The sequence below is a fragment of the Alosa alosa genome, chromosome 7 (genome assembly GCF_017589495.1).
Source record: "Alosa alosa isolate M-15738 ecotype Scorff River chromosome 7, AALO_Geno_1.1, whole genome shotgun sequence".
Classification (NCBI taxonomy): domain Eukaryota; kingdom Metazoa; phylum Chordata; class Actinopteri; order Clupeiformes; family Clupeidae; genus Alosa; species Alosa alosa.
Window position 1 is genome coordinate 25,629,821 of NC_063195.1, and position 26,042 is coordinate 25,655,862.

General features: G+C 40.8%; 1 protein-coding gene and 2 long non-coding RNA genes across 3 annotated transcripts; all 3 read left to right on the forward strand.

The window, feature by feature from the left end:
• The first annotated feature begins 1,542 nt into the window (after nt 1–1,542).
• LOC125297157 lies at nt 1,543–7,733 on the forward strand. Its single transcript, XR_007193965.1, has 4 exons — nt 1,543–1,609; nt 1,884–1,907; nt 7,230–7,298; nt 7,645–7,733. It is a non-coding gene; the product is annotated as an uncharacterized LOC125297157 (long non-coding RNA).
• Nucleotides 7,734–7,989: 256 nt separating this feature from the next.
• Nucleotides 7,990–9,947, forward strand: LOC125297158. The gene is made up of 3 exons (XR_007193966.1): nt 7,990–8,130; nt 9,642–9,725; nt 9,823–9,947. It is a non-coding gene; the product is annotated as an uncharacterized LOC125297158 (long non-coding RNA).
• A 13,460-nt stretch (nt 9,948–23,407) lies between these two features.
• Nucleotides 23,408–24,634, forward strand: LOC125297100 (transcription factor LBX1b-like). Its single transcript, XM_048247266.1, has 2 exons — nt 23,408–23,972; nt 24,140–24,634. Exons 1-2 carry the CDS (start codon nt 23,672–23,674, stop codon nt 24,598–24,600), a joined length of 762 nt encoding a protein of 253 aa, XP_048103223.1. The 5' UTR covers nt 23,408–23,671; the 3' UTR covers nt 24,601–24,634.
• Nucleotides 24,635–26,042: the final 1,408 nt, after the last annotated feature.

The window sequence follows — 26,042 nt, forward strand, 5'->3', positions numbered from 1 at the left end:
ATTTTTGGAGGCAGCATCGATGCACACTTCATGCTCCCTCCTACCCATAATCCCTTGCGGCAACGTCTGAAACAGCTGTGAAAGGTAAACAAACATGGCGGATGACATCGGTAATAGCTGCTGAATCTGTTTAAAATGTCATTTGTGTGACCTTATTTTGCTTAGATTTGTAGATTTGAGATGACAAATAAACAATTTACTATCTAATTATGCAATTGTTGTAACCATTAATAGCGTCTGGTCTGATATATCTGCCGGCCGTAAAACTAATTTATACCGTTAGCCTGCTAGCTTACGTAAGCTAATTTAGTTTAACGTCAGGCCTTTGCTAACGTCATACCGTAGTGTTAACCAAAGATTCTAGAGTGCTACTCTCATTTTTAAAAGATGCATTTAATCCAAAGTCATGTCTAGTGAGACAGCACTCTATGTAGGGAGGGAGGCAGTAGGCAGCTGTCTTCCGTTTCAAACAGACCCCTGTCTGTGTCTGTGTCCTTCATTCCTCCCAGCCACATTGCAGAGACTCCTAGCTTCCTCAGGAATACTCGAATATTCGGATAAAACTTCAGCGATAGCTATGCTCATCTCATCCATGGAAGTCGCCATGTTGTTTAGATTGAACAGTATAGCTTCTCGTTGCGTCACACCTAAACCCGCCTCAAAACCAACGCTGATTGGATGTTCGTTTGGCGAACTGCTACAAAGTCTCTCTATCGGAGAGATGCCAGACTGATCTGCGAGTGAAAATCTGAAGCTCGCGAGATCAGGATGGTCTCATGGGGCTAGGGTTACTGATAGTTTGCGTCATTTTGTGTGTGTGTGTCCTGATGCTTGTAATGAATGATGAGCTGAACAGACATTCTTAATTCTTATCCCTCGGGATTATTATGCCCTAAGAGCACCAAGCATGACAACCTTGCCCCGCTAACGATATCTTATATTTTATATATATATATATATATATATATATATATATATATATATATATATATATATATAGCTGAATATATAGAAACAGATATCTAAATATCTAATGGTACTCCTGATTTAACCCTGATCTTTGCAGGAATGTGTGGATGTGCTATGGGAGATTTGGGCGAAATCCGAGATTATATGAAAAAGGCTCTCTTGAAATGGATCTCTCAATTAGCCCTGGTACGTTACATCACCGGGTTTTTTCAGCACATTATCATTTTTTACCACACTGTTTTCCATCGGTTTCCTCCTATCTAAGAACATTTTATGAATGATCTTATGAATCTGCTCAGTGTTCCCCTACTTTGAATATTCTCTTAGATATGTATCTTATGTCTTAAAATCTAAAATAAAAGATGTGCACAATTGTATAATACTTTATACTACTTGTATACTATATTTTTTTGTATGTATTTACTTGTTTACTAGGGAGGACAGTGTTCGCTCATTGGTTAATCATGAACCTTTGTTTAACAAGGAACTTAGAAGCTGATACGCAGCACTCTTTTTCCCAAATAAAATCCTCAAAAATGGACATTTCACAGTCTTGTGTTAAAACATCATAATGAGATGTTGAGGTGAGGTGAGATGCAATCCATTCAAGAGCAAACCAGACAGGACATTATAGTAAGAGGTAATAAAACTAGGGGGAAATCAAAGATTTCATTGCAGATACATCTTTGTTTACTTTGCCACAGAACATGCATGCTTGGAAATGGCTTGATTTCAACGATGAACATACACAAACAACTCTGGTTTACCCTTTGTGGTTTTATTGATAGGTGATGGGTACATGTAAACTGCTTGGCTTGTGTCTGTGTGTGTGTGTGTGCATGGGTGTGTTCTTACCAAATTTTCAAAGAATTATATTAATTTATATATTTATCTTTGTATCTTTTATTTTGCAGTGAAAGAAAATGGTGTAAATCCAGGTAAATGCCTTTGATGTGTTGTAGACTGTATCGGTCTACTTATTTTATGGCTGTTGAATAATATTACGTATGTTATATTCTACATTTTTTCAATTATTTCTGAATATGGTAACAGTTTACTTGACAGTATCGACATAAGAGTCACATGACACTGTCATGAACATATGACACTGTCATGACACATGAACCCTAATCCTAACCTCTAACCCTAATCCTAACCCTGACCCTGACCTTAACTCTAACCCTAATCCTAACCCTAAATTGTTATGGCAAAAACCGAATGTCACTTATTATTTCACTGCTTGGTTGAATTTCCCATTGTCCTACGTAATTTAGAACGACCATTAACCGTATGTTATTTGCACACCTATGAAGTAGATCCATTTTTTTGGCCGTATCACACTTGTATATTAATTCGCCGAAGTCGTTGTGAAGTTTAAATTAACGTCACGTTGCATCCAAGCTGTAAAATGCAGACTTTCAGAACATGGCAACATTGTAGCATATGACGGAGGTGGCTTTTAGCTAGATGGATGACAGCAGGCTAAGTAAAATAGCGATGTTTCAAAACTAAAGTTCATCTTGGGATGGGCTCACGCCCGCTTGACAACGGGAAAGATAGAACTAATGACTGGCCTTCGGCCGTAGCAACCATCTATTTAGAACTAGTAACGGCAGTTTGTCCTGCAAGTTGAGAAATTCGTTGATATGTGTCGGAAGAAATTAGTTCTACAAACAAGACAGTTTTAGCGATTAAAACGTTTAAATTGTAACAGGAAATGAACACAACGCAAGTGGCAACAGTGGAATAAGCGGGATAATGGACTCCACGGTGGTCTGTTCACAGACGCTTCGCGTCAGGGCCGTTTTACAACCTCGACCGTGCATTAATTTCTGTGAACAGACCACCGTGTCATCCATTATCCCTTACATAACAGAAGCGTTATGTCATAAACGTTTATGACTTGTTTATGACACATTCATGACAGTGTTATGTTGACACTGTCAAGTAAAGTGTAACCAAAGGAAAATACCTCAGCTTCTTAAACTTGTTGCTCAATTCGGTAAAGATAAAGGTCCTAACAACTTCACAATTTTTCAAATGAACTCTGTCAGTAAATCTGAATGCAACTGGTCAAACTAGGAAAAACGATGCATTGATTGATTATACATTTCTGGATATTCAACACAACACCTTGATCTAGACAATGCTGCACATGGAATCCTCTCAGCTTAGTATCCAAGATAATTTTGTCAGCTGATAAAACGGACTAGTTTATTGAAAAAGCCTTCACAGCTATTGTGTCTGTTCTTGTTTTAAATCTTACATTTAACTAGATGTACCGCAGAGCGGTACAAAATATGACCGCCGCCCAGTCCAGCACATTTTTTCCACAAAAATAAATCACGCGGAAAGGCCTATATGATTCTAACTGTCTCACTAAATTGCATTATCCACACTCAATTCTCACTGCCCCACCCCCATCTTGCCTGTTAATAATTCTGAGAAATTCTTGTGTGCATGTGTGCGTGTACATGTTTATGTTTATGTGTGTGGGTGTTAGTGTGTGTGTGCTTGTGTGTGTGCCTGCGTATGTGCCTGTGTTTGTGCATGTGCATGCATGCGTACATATGTCTACTGTGAGAGTATGTGTCATACGAATGATTACTGTGAATGTATGTGTGTGCGTGTGTATCTGTTTATGCACATGTGTTCACATGGAATGGGTTAAGATGACCCCTGGAGGCAAACATACAGAAAAAATTGGTCATCCTAGGCCTTACGGTTCTCAAGATATTCACAGAAAACTGTGTCTGCCCTACCCTCCTTTCGGGGGGTCCAGTCCAGCGGGGGGGCTACAGATCAAAACGAAAAACGATGGTTCCATGCTATCCATGTGGGGTTACCAGTGGTGGAGGAAGTACTGAAACTCAGTACTTAAGTAAAAGTACAAATACACAGAGAAATATTTACTTTAGTAAAAGTAAAAGTACCACAATGACAACCCTACTTAAGTAAAAGTAAAAAGTACCTGCTTTTAAATGTACTTTAAGTATTAAAAGTAAAAGTATTTGCATAATTTATTTTTTGCATATTATTTATTCTCTTAATATCTATATTCTAAAAGGAAAAATCAGTATGGGCTGTGGCATTTTAATCTAGTTAGTTTCTAAGCTAGTTTTAGGTTATACTCGACTAGATAGTTTTAAGTTAATGCAATTGTGCTTACCATCTGTGGCCCATTACATTCTGACCTACAATTCTAGAGACTGTAATTCTGGTTATCTACTAGGGTGATCTGCTGAGTAATATCATTCAGCAAAACACGAGAGCCTGAAGTTGAACGGGGTAGACAAGGGAAACGTCGGGTGGATCGTAATGCCAATTATGCTGATTGAACAGAAAAGTTGCTGAGAAAGGTGTCTTTATGATTAAGTTCAGTTTCACTTGCGCAGACGCATAGACATTGAATGAGCGCTGACGTTACGCCACAATTGTAGGCTATGCATCTTTATTTAATCACACACAATTAAGGAATATTTCCTAATCTGGAAAATGTTACGTCTTTTCCGGCCACCGGTTCATTAATAGTCTACCATTCATTTGTGCCGCAAATGATCAGACGTGTGACAGAAGCATGGGCATAGCCTGTAACTTCGCTGATCCGCGGATAGCAATCTCATCGGAGAGGAGGCCCTAACGCTGCAGATAACAGACAGAGAAAGGCAAAGAACACAGTTGCATGTACAGCATGGGTCTGGTGAATATAGCCTACCGAATGCAGATGGCTAGGCCTACAAGCTCACGCTTTGCCTGGTCTAGACTAGAAGCTTATGTTTCTAAGAATGCACGTAGCGCTCCAGAATCTTTGGTAGCAACCCCCCCGGTAAAACAAACGTGTTTGTCAGAGAGAAAAAAAAAACTGATCATAAAATGTATCGTAAAAAGGAACGATGGTGTTGTAGAAATGTAGCGGAGTAAAAGTACAGATAATTGCTGTAAAATGTAACGAAGTAAAAGTCAAAAGTATGCACTATAAATTTTACTTAAGTAAAGTACAAATACGTGGAAAGTTTACTTAAGTACAGTAACGAAGTATTTGTACTTCGTTACATTCCACCACTGGGGGTTACATGCCCACCAAGTTTCGTGTACCCCAGTCTTTCAGTGTCCCGGGAATCCTTGTTGGTGTACGGTCACTAAATGTACACATAAATTATTTTATTTTAAGGCCCCCCATGAACGAAAGTCCACGAAACTTGGCATGCATTCGGAGGGTGTCATAATGATCCTACACTATTCAAAGTCTATCTCATAGTCTGTCTGCCTCTTCACCCCCTCCATGTTTGGTACTGTCTGTCCACTAGCCACTTGTACCACTGTCTTTATGCCTCACTGTTTGCGTGCTATATTAGCACATTAGCACATATGCATAACCCCCCCTCCATGCCACAGCCTAACTGTGGCCACACTTATACATTTTCTTAAATAGTTAAATATATAGATATATAGACTTTACTTTACTTTATTTCTGCATTGTTGCACTGTTGACTTACTCATTTGCACTATCACCATGACCACTATCACCATTGCACTACCACCATGACACTCATTCACACAGAGCACCTTAGAGCACCTTACCATACCTTACTATGCACAGAGAATCACAGGCTCAGTCCCTGCCTCAGTCATTGCAAGCGCCTCTGATTTATTAATCACCACTATGTGGATACTGTTTTTAGAATTGATTTAGATTAAGTGTTAGTATAATTTGTATTTTTGTAATTTGTATTTTAGTATATTTTTATATGTTGTATTAAGTGTTAGTATAATTTGTATTTTAGTATATTTAGCATATTCTTTATCTTCTACTGTCCTTACTGCTCAGTTGTGTTTTTATATTATATACTTTAATTACTCTTTCTGCTGTTAAAGAATGTGTTTGTGTTGTATGTATGCTGCTGCTGAGACCTTGAATTTCCCCTGGGGATCAATAAAGTATCTATCTATCTATCTATCTATCTATCTATCTATCTATTTCGTGCAGTTTTGACCATGTCAGCCAGAGATATTGTGATGAAAACACCTAATGTTTTGCTTTTTATTTTTTAACTAGGTGGCGCTATACATGAAATAAGTGGTAATGGGATAGGTTGACATGCCCCCTTAAGACCAACATACAAAAAAAAAGGTGGACCTCCTAGGCCCTACGGTTCTCGAGACATTCACAGAAAACTGTCTCCGGCCACCTACAGACCAGTTGGTGTATAGTAACATAAATTCATTTATTGTGTGGCCCCCCATGAACGGAATTCCACGAAACGTGGTGTGCATTCAGAGGGTGTCATAATGATCCTACACTTTCAATTTCGTGCAGTTTTGACTATGTTAGGTCACAGATACCTGCGATTACAACACCTCATATTTTTTTGTGTTTAACTAGGTGGCGCTATACATGAAATGAGTGGTTATGGAATGGGTTGACATGGCCCTTTGAGATCAACATACAAAATTATCCTCCTAAACCCTACGGTTCTCGAGATATTCACAGAAAACTGTGTCTGCCCTACCCTCCTTTCGGGGGTCCAGTCCAGCGGGGGGCTACAGATCAAAACGAAAAAAGGTGGTTCCATGCTATCCATGTGGGGTTACATGCCCACCAAGTTTCGTGTACCCCGGTCTTACAGTGCCCCGGGAATCCTTGACGGAAATTTGGACATGCGAAAAAGAAGAAAAAAAAATCTGACTAAACCTATATGACCGCCGCTTCGCTGTTCTATACATTATCCCGCTTATTATACGGCTACTTGCCAAAACGAAATAATAAACTCCCCACGATATGACTTTAGCCTACATAACCTAGCCTATTTGTTACCGTTCATCGTGGCATTTGCTGAGAAACAAATAGTTCGCAACAACACACGCTGCTGAACTTGAATCAAACATTCTTTAGAACACAGCTGATCAACCGTCTGCTTTCACGTTTGAATGAAGTTCCAGTCCTTGCATAGTGATATGAAAGACATTAATCAGAAGCACAAAACCCGTTGCCATTGACAGCGGTGATTAAATGCTTTGCCGGTGATTTATGTAGATTTAACATAGGCCCGAACGTTAGGAAGGCCCATTCATGTGAATGGAACTTTCTGCAGCACTCTGAAGAGCCGTGTAATAAGACTTGTTTACTAAACATTCATGACAGTGTCATGTCACTCTTATGTCGATACTGTCAAGTAAAGTGTAACCGTGAATACTAGTCTGTTGGTCAGCAAAAATCTGAATAATGCATGTATGTTTCTATGTTTTGCTTTTACTTACAGGAAAGATTGACATTGTATTCATACTGGCTGACTTGATGGAGAACTATGCAGACATAGAGCACAGCCTCTGTAAGTTGGAAAGACTTAAAGGTACACTATGCAGGTTTAGGAATTTTTGGCGACTGTAGCTCCGTCTAATGCCACAATATATTTATATTTTACTCTGCTGTTGTAAATAGCAAACTTATCGTGACTTATGCCCCCTGTACGCAATAAAAATGCTTCGCCTATTGCAAGTTCGTTTACCATTAAATTGGCTTCATAAAGGTGAACATTTTGCACAGTGTACTTTTATGTATCTCCTTGGGGGTATAGTATTTTGTGTTTCACACGTCTACCAACCAACCATTTACACATCTTAAGCAACTGAACAATAGAAAGGACTTATAGACATTTGTTTTGCTGCCATCCATAGAGCAATGGAGAATTCAGCCCGTCACTCAAGCATCTAGAGCAGTGTTTCTCAAAGTGTGGTCCGAGCTATCCCAAGTGGTCCACGAGCAGACGTTGTAAAAAATAATATAGATGAGATGTTTGCAATATTGAACCAACTTGTATGTAAATCCAAACAGTTCTGCAACACTGCCTATGTAAGCTATGCCAATTTAAATCATATGAATCCTCTGACACAATAAGCAAGGTGCAAAGACAATAAGCAAGGTGGTTCAGTGAGTAGGCCTATTGTGTCTATTAGCTAGGTGGTCCGTGAGGTTTTTTCTAATGGTTAAGTGGTCCTTGGTCTGTAAAAGTTTGAGAAACACTGATCTAGAGCAAGAGACCTGGAGAAACATGATTGACCAAGAGAGGAAGAAACTTGTGGAAACCATCTTTGATGAACTGATAGCTTCAATAGACAAATGGGGCCACGACCACTCTCAAGTTAATGGCCCAGCTGGTGATGGTAAGCTGATGCAAAAAATTAGGCCTACAAGTGTCAATATTAAAGAAACTCTAACTCTAACCTAACTGTTCTCAGCCATACAATGAACTGATATTTAGATTACTCTTTGGCTTTATTGTATGTGTCACGGTCCACTCTTTTATAGTTGCTGCAGGTTTATTTTGATATATGGTTTGCCATGTGTTGAGTAAAGAGTTTTTGAGATAGCCCACCGAAGTAATGGATGTGGAGATGGACGCAGAGCTGTGTGCATATAATGTAAATATGTTTAAATTTCATGTTCAAAATAAATTTTCTTGTGAACCGTTTATCACAGCAACTAGCAATCGCTAATATAATTGGAAATCGTAGGTTGCACTCTTTCACGTGATATCTGTGTGATGAGTACACCGCAAGCATATCAGCAGTATCAGCAGAGAAGATGGGGTGTGAATTTGGATGCAATTTGCGTCTGTTGGCCACTGAGCTTAAGGGGCACAAACACAGTATGGACCCTTTCAAGAGAGTTCCATTATCAGCATCATAGTTGGCCCCACAAGACTTCCTTTTCAACATTCCATATGTTATCTTAATGCAGAGGAAGTAGATTGGGGCCCAAATAGAACGTTCAAGCATTGTTTTTGTTTTTATTGTTGAAAGGGTCTATAAAATTGGCCCCTATAGCATAACTTTGGCTGCACTAGCTATTAGCAGGATAACTCAAGCTATGCAGCACCGATTTCTTTTGTGTCATTTCTTTCTCTACCGACATTACCCAGTGACCTCGAAAGGCAGGATCCTATGTTGAAACTGCCCGCAGTTCTACTCAAAATCAGCGTTTGTCACCTATGATTTTCAGAAGTTTCATGAAAATGGTATAAAGGAATTCATGTAGGCCTACTGAGAACTTCCTTGTCTGTGTGTGCTGACCCACTCGTATTTGTGTGTAGTGTGGCATCAAATAAGCAACATGATTTTGCCCAAATAGCATTAGTTTGTGTACAAAATATAGCCTATAGTCTTTACATGTGAGATGGTGTCAAAGTCTAGTCCTTTAGAAATATTTTGTAAATCTTCACTGTCATGACAAGGGTGGGATGGTTTGTTTTAGTGTATTGTGCTCTATCACTTGGTGAGTGAAAAGTTACGTTAAAGAAAAAATAACGGTTGCTCCCAAATCTCCTCCCCCAACAATTTGTGACTGACATGCCACTGATTTTACCCCAAATTTGTTGCTCAAAGGTACAGTATGGTCCTTTTGTGAATTTATTTAGAAAAGGTACATAAATGTTCCAGAAATGCTACATATCAGTACCTTGGGGCTCGATTTTGATCCCTGCCAGGTACATTGTCAAATTTGTACCTTAAAGAACAAAAATGGACCCCAACCGTACCCTTTTTTCTGAGAGTGTACAAAGTATGCATGTTTGCCAACAGCACATAGCCAACACTATTTGTAATTTTGAAATAATTATGTCTGAAATTGAAGAGTACCGTTTTCAGATACTGACACAAATGTCATTTCTTTTCAGTGTGGTGGGTCATGAGACATGTAATGCTATTGTTCATTGGCTGGAAGTTTGGAACTGTGGCTAATTTCCTCTACAAATTTCAAGGTGATACTGCTTTACTTAGAAGATTTACAAGTGCAAAGAAATTACCTTTTTCTTCGGTAAATGAATGATCCATCTTCTGTGTTAAATGTTGCTACAGATGATGTCATACCTAAGGACATGATTCAAGAGGAACAGATGCATCTGATAGATGCAGGACTCTACCTAAACTCACCATATCCATCAGCCCTGAGAGCAGCCAGGGACATAGATCTTATCATATCTTTTGATTTCAGTGAGAGAAAACCTTTTAAGGTGAAAGCACCCATAGTCATGTAATTTCATCTGAACAACTTGAGCAAATATAAATATATGTACCCACCCACCACTGATTGGTTAAATATATATATCTCTGATAACCATTGTCTATGTGCAGTTTGATACACAATTCAAAAACTGCAACCAAAATTGTAATAGCCAAAACAGCCAAAATTGTATTGAGACATGATACAGAAAATGCCACTACCTACATGGGCTGATGTTGCATGGAATAAGGTCCTGTGGTTAGACCAATGACAATTCCATTCATTTTGAAAATCATGGACTCATCTGTGCTAAAGAGGAGAGGGCCTATCCAAGTATCCAACCTATCCAACTTGTTTTAGTGCTCAGTTCGAAACCCAACATCTATGTACCCAAGATGTATACAGGTTTTGAGCAACATACACTGCCATCTAGGACCTTGAATATTTCAGTAAAACAATGCAAAAATTAATTCTGCACATATTTAAACAATATTGCTCCATAGAGGAAAAGTCCAGGTGCTAAAATGGCCTGTCTCCAGTCCAGATTTCTCAAATTAGGTGCATCATGGAATGAAACACATGTCTAAGAATACCATATACTGTTGAGCAACTGAAATCCTATATCGGGGAGTAATGGGAGAACATCACATTCTCAAAACTCTAGCAACTGGTCTCCTCAGTTCCTAAATATTTACAGAATTTTGTTAAATGAACAGGTAAAGCCGCATAGTGCTAAACATTCCCTGTCCAAACTTTTTTGAAGCAATGTTGCATCAAATTCAAAATTAGCATAGTCTATAGTTTTCATGAAATAGTTCAAATTTTGATTTTCAAAATTTGATATGCAACATGTTTTCTATGTCCTGTTTGATGCTAAATATGGGTTTATGAGACTTGAATGATATCACATTTTGTGTTTATTTGCATTTTACACAACGTCACAACCTTTTTTCTGATTTGGGGTTGTAATTCGCCGATGCCATTGTGAAGTTTAAATTAACTGTCACCTTGCATCAGAGCTATCAAATAGCGATCTGACAGATGTTTAGAACATAGCAACACTGTAGCATATGACTGACGTGGCTTTTAGCTCAGTTACATGGCAGTAGGCTAAGTAAAACAGCGATTTTACAAAGCTGAAGTTCATATTATATATTAGAACTTTAACCTTGATTTGATTATATCCAATAGCCTACTGTAATTGCCTTGTACTGACTTATTATTATAACAATTGCTCTGTATGCTCAGACACTGAGGGTGGCCAGTCATTATGCAAACATCAACCACCATCCGTTCTACAATGTACAATTCTACAAAAAATTGGACCCTAAACGCCCAAAGTCCTACTATGTTTTTGAAGAAAGCGGCAAACCAACTGTAATCCACATTCCCCTCTTTAACATGGACAACTGCAAAAGTGGGTAATTGTGTTCTTTACTAAAACATACACTTCAGAGCATAGGCTACACTTCACAATAACCCAAATCACACTCAAAATAACTGATGACATGATAACATGATTTTCTTTCTGGCAACAACACTCCACTTTAATTATTACACTATAACAACATAATTCCCACTTATCACTGAGTAACATGAAAGCAAAGAAAGAATGATGCCTGCCGCTCAGTTAGTAGAGTTATATGTAGTTTATTTCCTATAGTTAATAAATGTCCATTATAATATGCCATCAAATATTAAGGAAACATGTTAAAGTTGGTCTCCAGCATACCATCTGGCGCTCTGTTGTTTTTCAAACCATTTGCTGGATTCTAAATCTCCTACACCTCCTCATCTCTTGTAGATTTGGCTACAGATCTCCTCAAACATTTATCACTTTCCAATTTGAAAGTTTCCCAATTTATTCAAAATTTTCTTCTTTGGCTTAGACCATGGCAATATTTGTTACCTTAGTGTTTAAAGACATTTGATTGTCTTCCTTATGAGGGGGGACTCAGATTAAAACAGGAATACAGATAAACGCGCAAAACTGATTTAGTTCAATATTCACAGAGAAACTACAAAAGTAGGCTACCAAATAGCCTACCGGTAATTTAACTCCCCCAAAGTGAACTGGCTGACTAGAAGTGCTGTGATTAAAATGTAGCCAAGCCAGCTGCCATGTCTCAAAACTCCCTAACAATACTGATCTAAACTGGGCTAGTAATTTTACTAGTACTTCCCTAGCCTGGGTGTCATTCCGAACTTAGTCCCGCCCGCAACATTTAAGTGGAAGTTCGGTCTGGCATTGCTCCATTGTGGAGCAAGTATGCTCGCCCTAGATCGGGCGGACCAATCAAATTGGGCTTTACGATGATGGACAGGTGAGCAACAGCCCCTGGTCTATCACGTCATCTGAGCACACTTAGATTAGGCTTATGTTTGAAACAAAAACGCTGTGGCTAGAAGGATACATGGCTTTTAAGACCCCATATGGAAAATGCATATTATTTAATGAGGTTTTATCACTGAAAACGATTATTTCTGGTTTGGCCAAAGTTGAGATGTGGGAAAACTGGTGGTTTCACTTTCATCAAGGGAAAAACAGGGCTGTTGCATTGTGACATGTTCCCTCGTTCGTTTGAAATCTCTGATTGACCACCTTTGGGGATTTTGCCAGCCTTTCCCAGCTGTTTAACATGTTTTGTAGCATATCAGTGTTCAACAGAATTAAAAAACGGATGGGATATAGGCTATCAGTTTTTTTCCTAATAACCTTTCTTAGATTTCGCTAATGAGTGTTGTAGGCTAGGAAACTCACTTTTACAAAAAGACCAGAAAACAATGTTAAGGCATTTGTGGAGAAGAAGGATGGTTCATTGGTTAGGTCTATCCAGTTGAGTGCAGAGGCATTCCCCACCTGTATCGGTTGAAACCCTGCCCATAATTACGTCCCAATGGAGCAGTATCAGACTCATATTCTAGCTAGAATTGAGTATGACTACGTCAGGCTAGTACTTCCCCTATTTCAAAGAGAAGTTTCTGCCACTGCAGAAGGCCTACATATGTAGGCCTACATAGGATACATTGTTTCCTGCCTGCAGCAAAAGAAGGCCTATATAGGCTATATTGTTTCCTGACTGCCACTGCGGTTTATGTTTATAAAGTTTAGGCGAAGTAGGAAGTAACGTTAGAAATCCCTGATCAATGGTTAGGGTGGACCAATGATTTCAAAGTTAAAGGTGCAGTCTGCGATCGAAGGCAATTTCAGGCCCATACCATTTTTGTCACATTCAGCGATCCAAATCTGCCCATCTCATGAGTACACAGCAAAAAAAACAAACAAACAAACAAAAAAAACGGTCTGCCCCCAAACAAAAACAAAACAGTGTTGGGTTTTTCTGGGAATACTAAAGGGAGGGGTTAGCTACCTCTATGTGTGTCATTTGGTCCTTGGTTAAAATATAATTGTTTCGGAAAAAAGCATCTGCTAAGAAAATTTAAATATAAACATAAACATAAACAAACACAACATCATGCACAATCGCTGACTGCACCTTTGCGATGCTAGAGTTGGAAACGTTTTCCAATCATTAGAGGCCAGACTCTCTTCACAAAGTGAATGAGTCTAATTTTACCACAAGAGCCACCTCTAAAACCTTACTGGCTTCACACACTCTTTGTCTCAATCTACAGATAGACCAACAATTAAAACGGAAAAGAATGAATACTCAACCTTCCAGTCAACCTACCGAGACAAAACAAAGATAGATCACCTGGCAAATCTGTCAGCGGAAAATGTGAAGATGAACCGAGAAAACATCCTGAGTGAGATAGAAAAGTCTGTGCAGCGACGCAAGCAACGGAAATAACTCTATGGCCTTTGTTGAAGCAGTCAGTATAAACATGCACTTACAGTACTGTACATGAAATCGTGTCAGTCTGACCTCTACAATGACAACCTATTCATGCCGTTCAACTACTGTCCTTAATGATCTTCTAGAATAGCAGAACATGATATATTAGGGGACAAAAAAACTGTAATTTTCTGTCATGAAATGCATCACTATTTCTATGTTTATTTTTAATATTGTTTGCTCTGTCATGCTGATATGAAGGAACAATGCATGAAGTCAAGGACTGTATTCACAAAGCATTTTATGTTAACACTAAGGGAATCCTAAATCACACTAAACGTTTTTAACCAAAAGTTTTCTCTTAAAAAGCCTATTAACACAGCTACTGAGACCAACTATTACTAAGGAAAAATGACAACTCATAAGATAAGAGCTTCATTGCTACGGTTGACTTTATTTCGCATGCACAAGCTTGTTTGCAGACTGCAGTGATTTCCGTGATTGGCTGATGCATTACAGGTCTGTGTTGGTGCATGCGCTAAATGAGTATGGCAATGGAGAAGAGATGAATAAATAAATATAGAAAGTTAACAAAAAGAGAACAAAAAGGCTACACATTTATATGTACTGTAGATATGTTTGAGTTGACCAATTTCTTTGATTTAGTTGTTTAATTTCATTTACAGTAAAACATTTAGTTTCATCTTCACAGTAAATGGTTTTAGTTGTTGATGGGGGTGTTATCGCATCCCTTAAAAGCTGGACAATTATTCCCTCATCACTGAGATCTCCTGTCAGTGATTCTGCATGTGCATTTCAAAGCATTCAGACTTGGAATGATAAAAACAGCTGCTCTTCTATCATTTGTGAATTGGTCTCATTGTGTTAAGAGTCCTTGACCTTTTCTAAGCTCTCTCAGATTGTTTTAGCATTGGTTTGTGAATTACTCTTGGTAAAAAAAAGTAGGAATCCTTTCTCCCAAATCCGTTAAATAAGAGGTACATTTAGCCTTAAGATGCTTTGTATGTATGGGCCTATAGGACTATAGTTATTGTACGTAGTCTCAGAGTCAGAGGGTGTCTTATTATGATTTTATTTTATTTTCATGATCTGTGTTTTTGTCATAGGGTTTCCGATAATCACATGGAGAATTTTTATCAAAAATATGTTACTCTTTAATCAAATAATTATTGGAGATGAGAATGTGATCAGTTAAGTAGATTAGTTTGTTTGCTTTTCTTTTTCTATCTTTTCTTTTTCATTCTTGCTCTCTTTTCCTTACATTATCTTTCTCTTTCTCTGACAGTATACGGAAAGGTAATTTCAACTATATGGCTATAATAAACACACACACACACACACACACACACACATTTACCCATGTGTCTATTCACACATGCACCCATGCGCATAGGTTGCCTATGCATGGTCACATGTGTCTATTCACACATGTGACCATGCATAGGCTACCATGTTTTTCTAGTCTTGCAGTGATTGTTTCTGGGAGTTCATAAAAGTGTCGGGTGATAGAGGATGAACTGATTCATCACTGTCTCGTTTAACTGGGCAAACAGAGGGTAGAAGAGGTGGCTGAGAAACAGGCACTGCACCACTGCTGCCACAAGGGGGCACTAGACTCTCACAGTCAGGGGTGCAATTCCCAAAACCATAGGTGCTAACTTAGTTAGTTGCTAACGGGTTAGCAACAATGGTTTTGTGAAACGCACCCCTGTTCGGGTGTGGCGTCTTTTGGTCCAGAACAGTGTTGTTGTATTACACTTGCTCAAAATAACTGCAGGTCTGCACACTCTGTTGCTAATGCCTGGCCTTGCCTGCCTGTCATCTTGGTGCAGAAATAGAGTGCAATCCTGATGTGTTTTTAGAAACACATAAAGCAGTAGTCATTACAATGGCATTTTTGCATGGATATTTTGTTCAGGATGTCCTGTCCTCAGTAAAGTGTTCATCATGTCATGACCATTTTGTTTTATAAAAAGTCTATTAAAGTTTATTAAAAGTCTATCATACCAATTAATGTTCCCTGAAGTTTTTTCAAGAATTGACAGCTACACCAACACCAGTATGTGCCTGTTTTATCCGGTACAGGTCATATCATATGCCACTTACCTGCAACCTGCCCCATGACTCTCTTGTCCATCCTCTATTTGTTTTCCATTAAAGGGCCTGTCTGTCATGTCATGTCATCTGCAGATTCTGCGGATGACATGACGCTGCACACACACACATACACATACACACACATACACACACACACACACACACACACACACACACACACACACACACACATACATACATACACACACACCAATAATTGAATTAATTTGAACCCCGACCAGTAGGCACGGCTGAAGTGCCCTTGAGCAAGGCACCTAACCCCTCACTGCTCCCTGAGCGCTGCTGTTGTTGCAGGCAGCTCACTGCGCTGGGATTAGTTTGTGCTTTACCTCACTGTGTGCTGAGTGTGTTTTACTAATTCATGGATTGGGATAAATGCAGAGACCAAATTTAGATAGATAGATAGATAGATAGATACTTTATTGATCCTCAAGGGGAAATTCAAGGGTCTCAGTAGCATCAGACATAACACACAACATGCACTTACAGCAGAAATGGTAAACATAAGTATAAGTATAAACAAATAACTAAACTCCACTGTACAATAAAGACAGTAGAAGATAAGACAGATAAGAAAACTAACAAAACTAAATACTAAATACACTATATAAGTTAAATTAAGAAAGTCCAATGTGCTTGAGGGTGATCAAGCATAAGACGCTTGTAGTGACAGGGCCAGGACTGGTGAGGTGCTAAAGGGAGTGAGTGTCATGGTGAAGGTGCAAACAGTAGTCCAACCATAGTCCTTAGTTATGTTTGCCTGGCAAGGTGCTCAAGAGAGTGAGTGTCATGGTGAAGGTGCAAAAAGTAGTCCAACATTAGTCCAACAGTGCAACAGTGCAAGAGTAAGGTCTAGAGACCAGCATAATATAGACAAATAGGAGAGCAAGTGTAATGTAGACAAGGTAAAATAAATAAATTTCAGTGCAAGAACAGGTTGAGGTAATAGGGTTATAGCCATTCATTCATTCAGTATTGTATCAGAAGCCTGACCGCAGCCATTGATCATGTGTGCTAGTATAGCATGAAAAACAGTTTAGCAATAAAACAGTAGTGAAAACATTAGGCTGTGTACAATAGTAAAACAGTAGTAAAACAGTAGTAAGCAGTAGTGGGCAGTCAGTACTCCTTCTTCTTTGTGCTTCCTCCCCAGCATACCACTGCATAGAAGAGGGCGCTGGCCACAACAGACTGATAGAACATCCTGAGGAGCTTGCTGCACACATTGAAGGATCACAGCCTTCTCAGGAAGTACAGCCTGCTCTGTCCTTTCTTGTAGAGTGCATCAGTGTTGGCTGACCAGTCCAGTTTATTGTCCAGGTGGAGACCCAGATACTTGTAGGTGCTTACCACCTCCACATGGACCCCATCAATGGAGACTGGTAGCAGAGCGGGCTTAGACCTTCGGAAATCCACCACCATCTCTGGTCTTTGAAGTGTTTAGTTGAAGGTGATTGAGTTTGCACCATTGCACAAAGTCCTCCACCAGGCTCCTGTACTCCTCCTCTTGCTCGTCCCTGATACACCCCACAATTGCAGTATCATCAGAAAACTTCTGCATGTGGCATGACTCGGTGTTGTAGCGGAAGTCAGATGTGTACAGGGTTAACAGGACTGGAGAGAGCACAGTTCCCTGTGGCGCTCCGGTGCTGCTGATCACAGTGTCAGAGAGGCAGTTCTTCAGTCTGACGAACTGTGGTCGCTCGGTCAGGTAATCTGTAATCCAGGTTACCAGGTGAGCGTCCAGACCCATCTGCAAGAGCTTGTCTCCCATTCTGAGGGGTTGGATGGTGTTAAAAGCACTTGATAAATCAAAGAACATGATTCTCACAGCACTTTTCCCCTTGTCTAGGTGAGAATGTGTCCTGTGTAGAAGATAAGTGATGGCATCGTCCACGCCCACTTTCTCCTGGTATGCAAACTGTAAAGGGTCTAGTGCATGGCGTACCTGGGGTCTGAGCATACCTAAGACCAGCCGCTCCATTGCGACAGACCTGAAGTCATTAAGCTCGCTGGGGTGTGGTTTCTTGGGAACGGGGGTGAGACATGATGTCTTCCACAGTGTTGGAACTTGTCCGAGACATAGACTCCAGTTGAAAATGTGCTTCAGTGGCTCCCCCAGTTCAGCAGCACAGGCCTTGAGCAGCCTTGGACACAGTCTGTCAGGCCCGGCTGCCTTACGAGGATGGAGTTTTTTTAAAAGATAACTTACTTGGTCCGATGAAATGTTGGGGGGGATGAGAGGAGTGGAGGGTGAGGAGGAGGAGGGGTGCTTCTGTGAGGGTTGTTGTGTGGCTAGAGACTGATGGCCATTGGCTGAAGCCATTGTTGTCGCACTGCTCGTGGTCACCATGTGGGGGAGAGGTGCGATAGCCTGATCAGCAGTGATGGGGGAGGGGTCTTGTCATTACTGGTTATCCAAGGCTTGTTATTTGGATAGCAGCGTACAGTCCTTTAGGGAACAACAATGTCCATACAGAAGTTCAGATAGTCAGTAGTGCAACGTGTGACCTCCCCTAAGTCCTCTCCATTCAGTAGCACACTCCAGTCAGTGGACTCAAAGCAGTCTCTCAAAGCCTCATCTGCGTCCGGTGTCCACTTCCTGAAGGTGCGCGTGGCAACTGGTAGCCTCTGAACTTTTGGCTTGTACATTGGCTGAAGATGAATGAGGTTATGGTCTGACTTCCCCAGTGGGGGAAGGGGGGTGGCACTGTAAGCATCCCTCACGTTTGCATACATGAGATCTATTGTCCTGTTTTTCCTAGTTGGGCAGTCAACAAACTGGTAAAAGTTTGTGAGGGTGGAATCCAGTGTAATGTGGTTGAAGTCACCAGAGATCGCAAAGAAGGCATCACTGTGCTGAGTTTGGAGCCTAGCGGCTGTAGAGTGAATGACGTCACACGCTGTGTCCGGGAGGGCTTGAGGCGGCACGTAGACACAAACAACAATGGAGTGCGAGAACTCCCTCGGCATGTAGTATGGTTGTAGACTGACCGCTAGTAACTCCACATCCTTACAGCATACAGTCTCCTTCACTGTAACATGTCCGGGATTGCACCATCTATTGTTTATATATAGCACCAGTCCGCCTCCCTTCTTTTTGCCAGAAAGTTTACTTAGAAAGTTTATTTCCCTCACGGGATCAAAAGAGTCTATATAATTATACTTATAGTACTTATCAGGAAACAAATTCTAATTGGCTGTCTGCAGCAGCAGCTGCTAGCTCAGACTCAACAGAGCTGGCCAACTTGTGGGTAACCTTTCACCTTAGTCTCAGTGTATCCTAACTATCAACACTCCACTTAAAGAAAGCCCATAAATCACACATCATTTTCAGGTATCCTTCCTTCCATTCACTGAACACCCACCCACCCATGTGTCAGGCTGCATCACACAGCATGGTGACCGTTCTGTATGTGGTCAGCTGGTTCAGTCCATGATGAAGCACTTCTCCATCAGTCACATCGTGACAACTCCACTCCAGCCAGCATCTTGATGCCATCCTCAATCCATCTCCTCTGCATCCACCTTCCCAGGGGGGAATCCTATGTAATCTTTCTCTTTCTCTCTCTGTCTCTATCTATCTCTCTTTCTCTCTCACACACTCACACACTCACACACACACACTCACACACTCACACACTCACACACACACACACATACTCACACACTCACACACACACACACACACACATTCTCTTCCCATTACTCATAACAACATACATATTACATTCCAGCATGTCGTGTATGTCGTACAGTATGCATATTCCATAACAGCATAACAGTGTTCAACAATGCTGATCAGAGAAAGTGCACACACACACACACACACACACACACATACACACACGCACACACACTCTCTCTCTCTCTCTCTCTCGCTCACTCACACACACACACACACTTACTTCTCAACTAGGGCCTGCTGTTGACAGGCCCACAGACAAAAGGGTCGAGGGACATGTTAATGAGTAACTTTCTCTTTAATTCAGCATTACTCTATGACTGTAGCAGTGCTTCAGCAGCATATCACCTTCTCCATGCTGTGTCTGTCCAAACCCCTCACTGCCCTGCTCCACTGGCCCAGACAATGGTAGATAAGTGGGGAGGGGTGCGGTGCGGAGAGGCTGGTGCAGGAGTGTTGCGGCGATTGTCTCTGGGAGTTCATAAAAGTGTCGGGTGAGTGAAGGAAGAGCTGATTCATCACTGTCTCATTGAAGCAGGGAGAATAGAGGGAGGGAGAGACGTTTTCAAAAGATCAAAAAAGAAATCGCTCTCAAAAAAGAAATCGCTCTGAACTGAATTACTGCTGCCACAAGAGGGCACTTGGTGTGTGAGAGAGAGATAGAGAGAGAGAGAGGAGGGAGGGAGAGAGAGAGAATGATAGAGACAGACAGAGAGGGGGAGAGAGAAAAGGAGGATGATGTGGGGAATAATGGAAAAATGATTGGCCAGTAAGATGAAAGAATTATAGATGAGAGGCCTATGGTCATCAAGCCTATGGTCCAACATGGCCTGTCCAGTGGAATGCTGTCTAGCATGGGATGATGCCTGTCGAGTGGGACATGGGCAACAGGGGTAGTTATCTACCATGCCGTTATGCCTGTCGAGTGGGACATGGGCAACAGGGGTAGTTGGCCATGTGGGCTGTCCTAATACAGCACAGTGTGCCTCTCCTCTAACTGCTGCACAGATGAGATCAGGCAGGGGCGCTGCTAGAAAATGTGGGCCCTATTACAGACAATAATTCTTGGAGAACCTCTTGGAGATTCTTGGAGAATCTCTTTGAGTGAATTGAAAGACCATGTGATACCAAGCACAACACCACAACTGCATGCATGCATGTATGAAAAAGAGAAATATTTTGATACCACTTTAGATTGTTATGGTGTCATTCCTTATTTAGAATATTTAGAATTATTGGCCAACAGAGGATGCTAATGTCAGGGCTGTTGGTGCTTCTCATTATTATTTTCTGAAGGCAATGGTTTATGGAAAGATTTTATTTTATTTTTTTTAGCATAATCCAAAAAATATATAACAAGATTGTACAACATTTATGAAGTTCTTCAGTAGCTGAGTGAGTAGCAAATCTTACAAACGAACCACCAATAAAGGATAAGACTGGCAAACAATATTATAACCTTATGACTGACCAGACTATATTGTATGAATTGTTTGGTAGTTGTTAATGGATGCCAGTGAATAATCGGACTCCTTCGGACCGTAGGGACTGTGTCAGCGTTTGTTGGGACAAATCTATTGTCAGATTTCCGCTGTGTTTGCGGCTGATTTTTATTCATAAGCCCGCAGCCTCCCGAGAGCCGCCAGGCGGAGCAGACTGGGAACACATGGAGAAAGAGGGAGAGGTCACAGCAACTCTACACTGAGGGTGAACCGCAGCCCCGCAGGGCCTAACTCACACTCCCTCAACCCCAGCCCACAGATGAGGGTGAGACACAGCAAGGGGTAGGGGAGAGTAGAGAAAGAGAGTGTGTGTAGGCATATGTGTGTGTGTGTGTGTGTGTGTGTGTGTGTGTGTGTGTGTGTGTAGACATATGTGTGTGGATGTGTGTGTCTGTGTGTGTGTGTGTGTGACTGTGTGTGTGTGTGTAGGCCTGTGTGTGTGTGTGTGTGTGTGTAGACATATGTGTGTGGATGTGTGTCTGTGTGTGTGTGTGTGTGTGTAGGCCTGTGTGTGTGTGTGTGTGTGTGTGTGTGTGTGTGTGTGTGTGTGGATATGTGTGAGTGTGTGACTGTGTGTGTGTGTGTATGTGTGTAGGCCTGTGTGTGTGTGTGTGTGTGTGTGTGTGTGTGTGTGTGTGTGTATGTGTAGGCCTGTGTGTGTGTGTGTGTGTGTGTGTGTCTTTGTCTGTGTGTCTGTGACTGTGTGTTTGTAGGCCTATATGTGTGTGATTGTGTGTGTGACAACAACACTCTCCACAATGGGGTGTCCCCCCTGTCTGCCCTGGTGCTTATTTCAATCACAATGGCAGCACATGTTTTCCATGCGTGTCTCCTTGGCGGATGTGGCAGCCTCCATATTTGTCTGCTCGAAGGAACCAGGTGTTGCCGCCTCACCAGGCCAACACAGCCACAAATCACTGGCCTCTATTGCCAAGGAGACACAGTTAGGTCCGGCTCATGAGGTATATGAACCCAGCGTCATGCTAGAAATATGAATCCATATTCAAGGACAATATATATAATTTTTCCATGGTTTATTTTGTGGACATTTTTTTCAAATACAGAGTACATGCAGTCAACACAAGCTAGAGCTAAACACTCTAAAGACTTGTGGAGATGGTTGTGGACTTTAGGAAGCACCCCACAGTGCTGCACCCCCCACCCACCCTAAAAAAATCATTGGTGCCCCCCTGCCCTCCCTCCAGAACTCGTACTCTGGTAGGACCAAGAAGGGGGCAGAGAACATCACCAAAGACCCCACACACTATCTTTAACGTCCTCCCCTCTGGCACAGAGTTTGAATCCACGTTAAAGCCATAAATATGACCTTATATATTCAGATCCAGCTTTGTCCAGATCCAGCTTTGTATTGGAAATATATTACAAGAAATTCCAACAACTGCAGTCAAAGTGACAGACATGACATAATAAATTAAATTTGCTTTCCATAAAGAATATCTGGTTTTCTTTGGCAGTAATGCATGGGCTATTATACAAACACGGACTCAAACAGGTGTTCATTGTCATATACATATGACAGTATCTGCACCTGTAACAAATCTTACCTACTCTTCAAATCGCCCTATAAAATTTGAAAAAAAATGTATTTCAAGTGCACACAATGTATCATGCTGTAATAATATCAGCCCATCATCAACTGTCAAAAGTGTCAGTTTTTTTATTTTCAGGATGTGAAAAGATTTAGGCCTACAGGAAGTGTATTTCACAAAACACTCAAAATATCATATTATTATACCATATTATTATTAAGCCAATGCACTATATACAGCACTTTGGTCAGTGCAAGCTGTGGTTAAATGTGCTCTAAATAAACTTCACTTACTTAGCCTACGTATACTTGCTCAATTTTGTTTCATTATTTATTGTTGTTGTTTTATCATGATTATGATTATATGTCGTGTCAATAACCAATAACAACCACAAAAAAACTAGCCACAAAGGGTTTAGAAAAATCATGGTCTGCTAAAAACAGAAACATGGTGGCAAAAACAACAACTACTACTGCACTAATAATAATAATAATAATAATAATGTAATACTATTATTTTTTAGTTTTATGTTTAAAAAAATGTTGCATTTAAATTAATTGTTGGGTCTACATTATGGAAATTAGCCTATATGCCGCCATAGGTCTATAATTAATTAATCTAACAAGCCAGTCTTTGAGGAGAAACGTTTATTCCAATGAACTGAACTCATGACATTTTGGCTCCTCCTCCACATCTAAGTGCCAAGTTGTCAACTAATTAACGGAGTTCGCCTTGTGCAAAAGCCCCATTGAACTGCAGACCCTGAGAGGGGACACACAGACGCAGCCAATCAAGCAGGGAAATGCATATACAAGTGAACAGACTTTGTTGCTGAAACATTTTGCGCATATCTCAAAGACTAAAGTTTCATTCACCTGGCATATTAAGTGAAGGCATTTTGGTGACTGGTGACGTCATGGTAGTGTATCGTTAATAAGTCTCGGCCTAACTTAGATTTCGATTTTTAAAACAATTTATCATTCCTGTTATCTCTGACCGCACCGGCGCGTCAGTCATCAGTCCTGTTCGTGATGTCCAGAGAAATTGCAACAGAAAAAGAGAGCCATTCTCCGTTGGACCATCTTCCACCGCCCGCATCCTCTAACAAGCCGCTTACGCCGTTCAGCATAGTGGACATACTCAGCAAACCCTCAGTAAAACGAGGGACAGCACTTATCTTTGCGGACGACAAACATGCAGGTCCACCTGGCCTAGGCCTACTGCACCTGCCCAAACGAACACTTGTCACCAAAGCTCCACTGTGCGCTCTCGAAGAACTTGCCAGCAAAACCTTTAGGGGGCTTGAAGTGGGTGTTCTCCGATCCGTAGAAGGTAAGCTAAACAATCAACCTGTGTTTAAATGCTATGTAATGGCCATTTTTAATCGATGTGGTTCAATTATAAAGCCTATGTAAAAAACATTTAATTGATGTGGTTGAATGATTAGGCCTACTAAATATCAAGATAAATCACTCATATTTTTTCTCTCTTTGGTGTAGGAAAGGATTGTTTGACACTATATACCCAACAGCATAACCCCAAGAAGCGCAGAAAGTCCAGGACCGCATTTACTACAAATCAAATCTACGCCCTGGAGAAGAGATTTTTGTTCCAAAAATATTTGTCTCCAGCGGACAGAGACCAGATCGCGCATCAACTGGGTCTAACGAACGCTCAAGTCATCACGTGGTTTCAAAACCGAAGGGCCAAGTTAAAGCGGGACTTGGAGGAGCTGAAGGCAGACGTAAAGTCGGCCACAGTTATTGGGAGTGTGCCGTTGGAAAAATTGGACAAACTGGCCGATTTGGAGAGACTGGTCAATGGGACCGCGGGGCACCGTTCACCAGACACTCAGTCGGAAAAGCAGTTTCGGATGCCCCCCACGTCTCCACGTTCAGACCACACAGCTTGTAAAGAAAGCTCAGACGATGAGGGCGAGGAGATTGACGTAGATGACTGAATGTAAAAAATGACTTGAAAATCCAACAGCTACAGTCTTTTTATAAATAGGACTCTGTTAGCGAGCTTGATATGCCTTCGCTGATAAATTCGCCTTCTCTCTCTCTCTCTCTCTCGCTTGCACATTTCGCTCAGTTTGCCACAAAAGCTCACCGTAGCTTTTTTTTATAATGAAATTAAAAGAAAAACTGTTGTCTGCATTTATTTATGTAAAGGGGTTAAAATATAATTTAATGTAAATTATTGTGTCTTGAAATCATGTTGATGCCTGTATAAAACGAAATAAAATAATAAAAAGAAAATATAAAGTTTGCTTTGATTTTATAACATCATTCTCCGTATCACTATAGGCTAGTTAAACGTACCCAAAAGTGTTGGGGGGTACAATGACAAATAACCCCCCAATATCTGCTCTCTACAGTCACTGCCCATGGATAGTCTAATATAGCAGCCTTAGCCTAAAAAAAAAACTCCTCCACAAGCACGTTCTTCATTCCAAAGAGCGTCCTATTTGACCCTGCAAAGTGTTTTCTATTCCCCTGGCAATTTATGTGAGAATCGCAAATCTGGGCCTTTTGGAAAGAAAAGGTCCAGAGCTGTGAAAGCAACAAAACCCCAAGTTTTGGGCCAATTTCTTCAGGTCTATATAATTCTTTTTTGTTCGGGTCGAGGCTGTAATTTTTAGCGTAAAGCATGAAACACGCGGGACAAATGAGAATGGTCCCCTGATGTGACAGGCGACAATGGAGAAAGCTCAGCCTCCCGTGGCTCCCAATGCTGAAACAAGCGTGTCCCGCTGCACGAAAAGGACAAAAACGTTTGGAGGCCATATGGTTTTTGAAATTGCCCTCACAATTTCGGACATGTTGATTGATTGAGTTAACCTCCGCTTTTTAAGCTGTTTAACTCGGCCCGAAACAAAGACAGTTTCCCATTCGCAGCCCTCTTCAAGATGCGCATCTGTGTCCATGAATGTCCGCTCCTTTCTCTCCAACCCCTTAAAGCTTGACGTTTTTAACAAGTCAATGAATTACAATGAAACTAGCGGTTTTGTAACACTTGTCTTCCATCCATTTAAGGGCCCCTGAAATGTTATTTGACTTCTCTCCAAAGGGTTACAGGTTTAAAGAATAGTAGACCCACTATTAGTGAAAAATCTTTTGATGTTAAATAGAGGGGGTTATAAAGTGTTTGAATGACTTGCGTGCCAGATTTGTGCAAAAAAAGAGGCTTTTGTTGATTTTTTTCAGTGCCGTTTGTCTGTTTTACTTTTATCCTTTGTGTTGTGGTGAGTGTAATGAAGCTGAAAACATTGCAATGTAAGAAAACACACTGAAAAGGAGAGACCATAGCAGCAGTCTCTCTGTGGCAATGCCAGGTTTGGAAAACCAAGCTGTAGGCAGCTAAAAAGTCGTGAAATAATAACAATAATAATGCTACTAC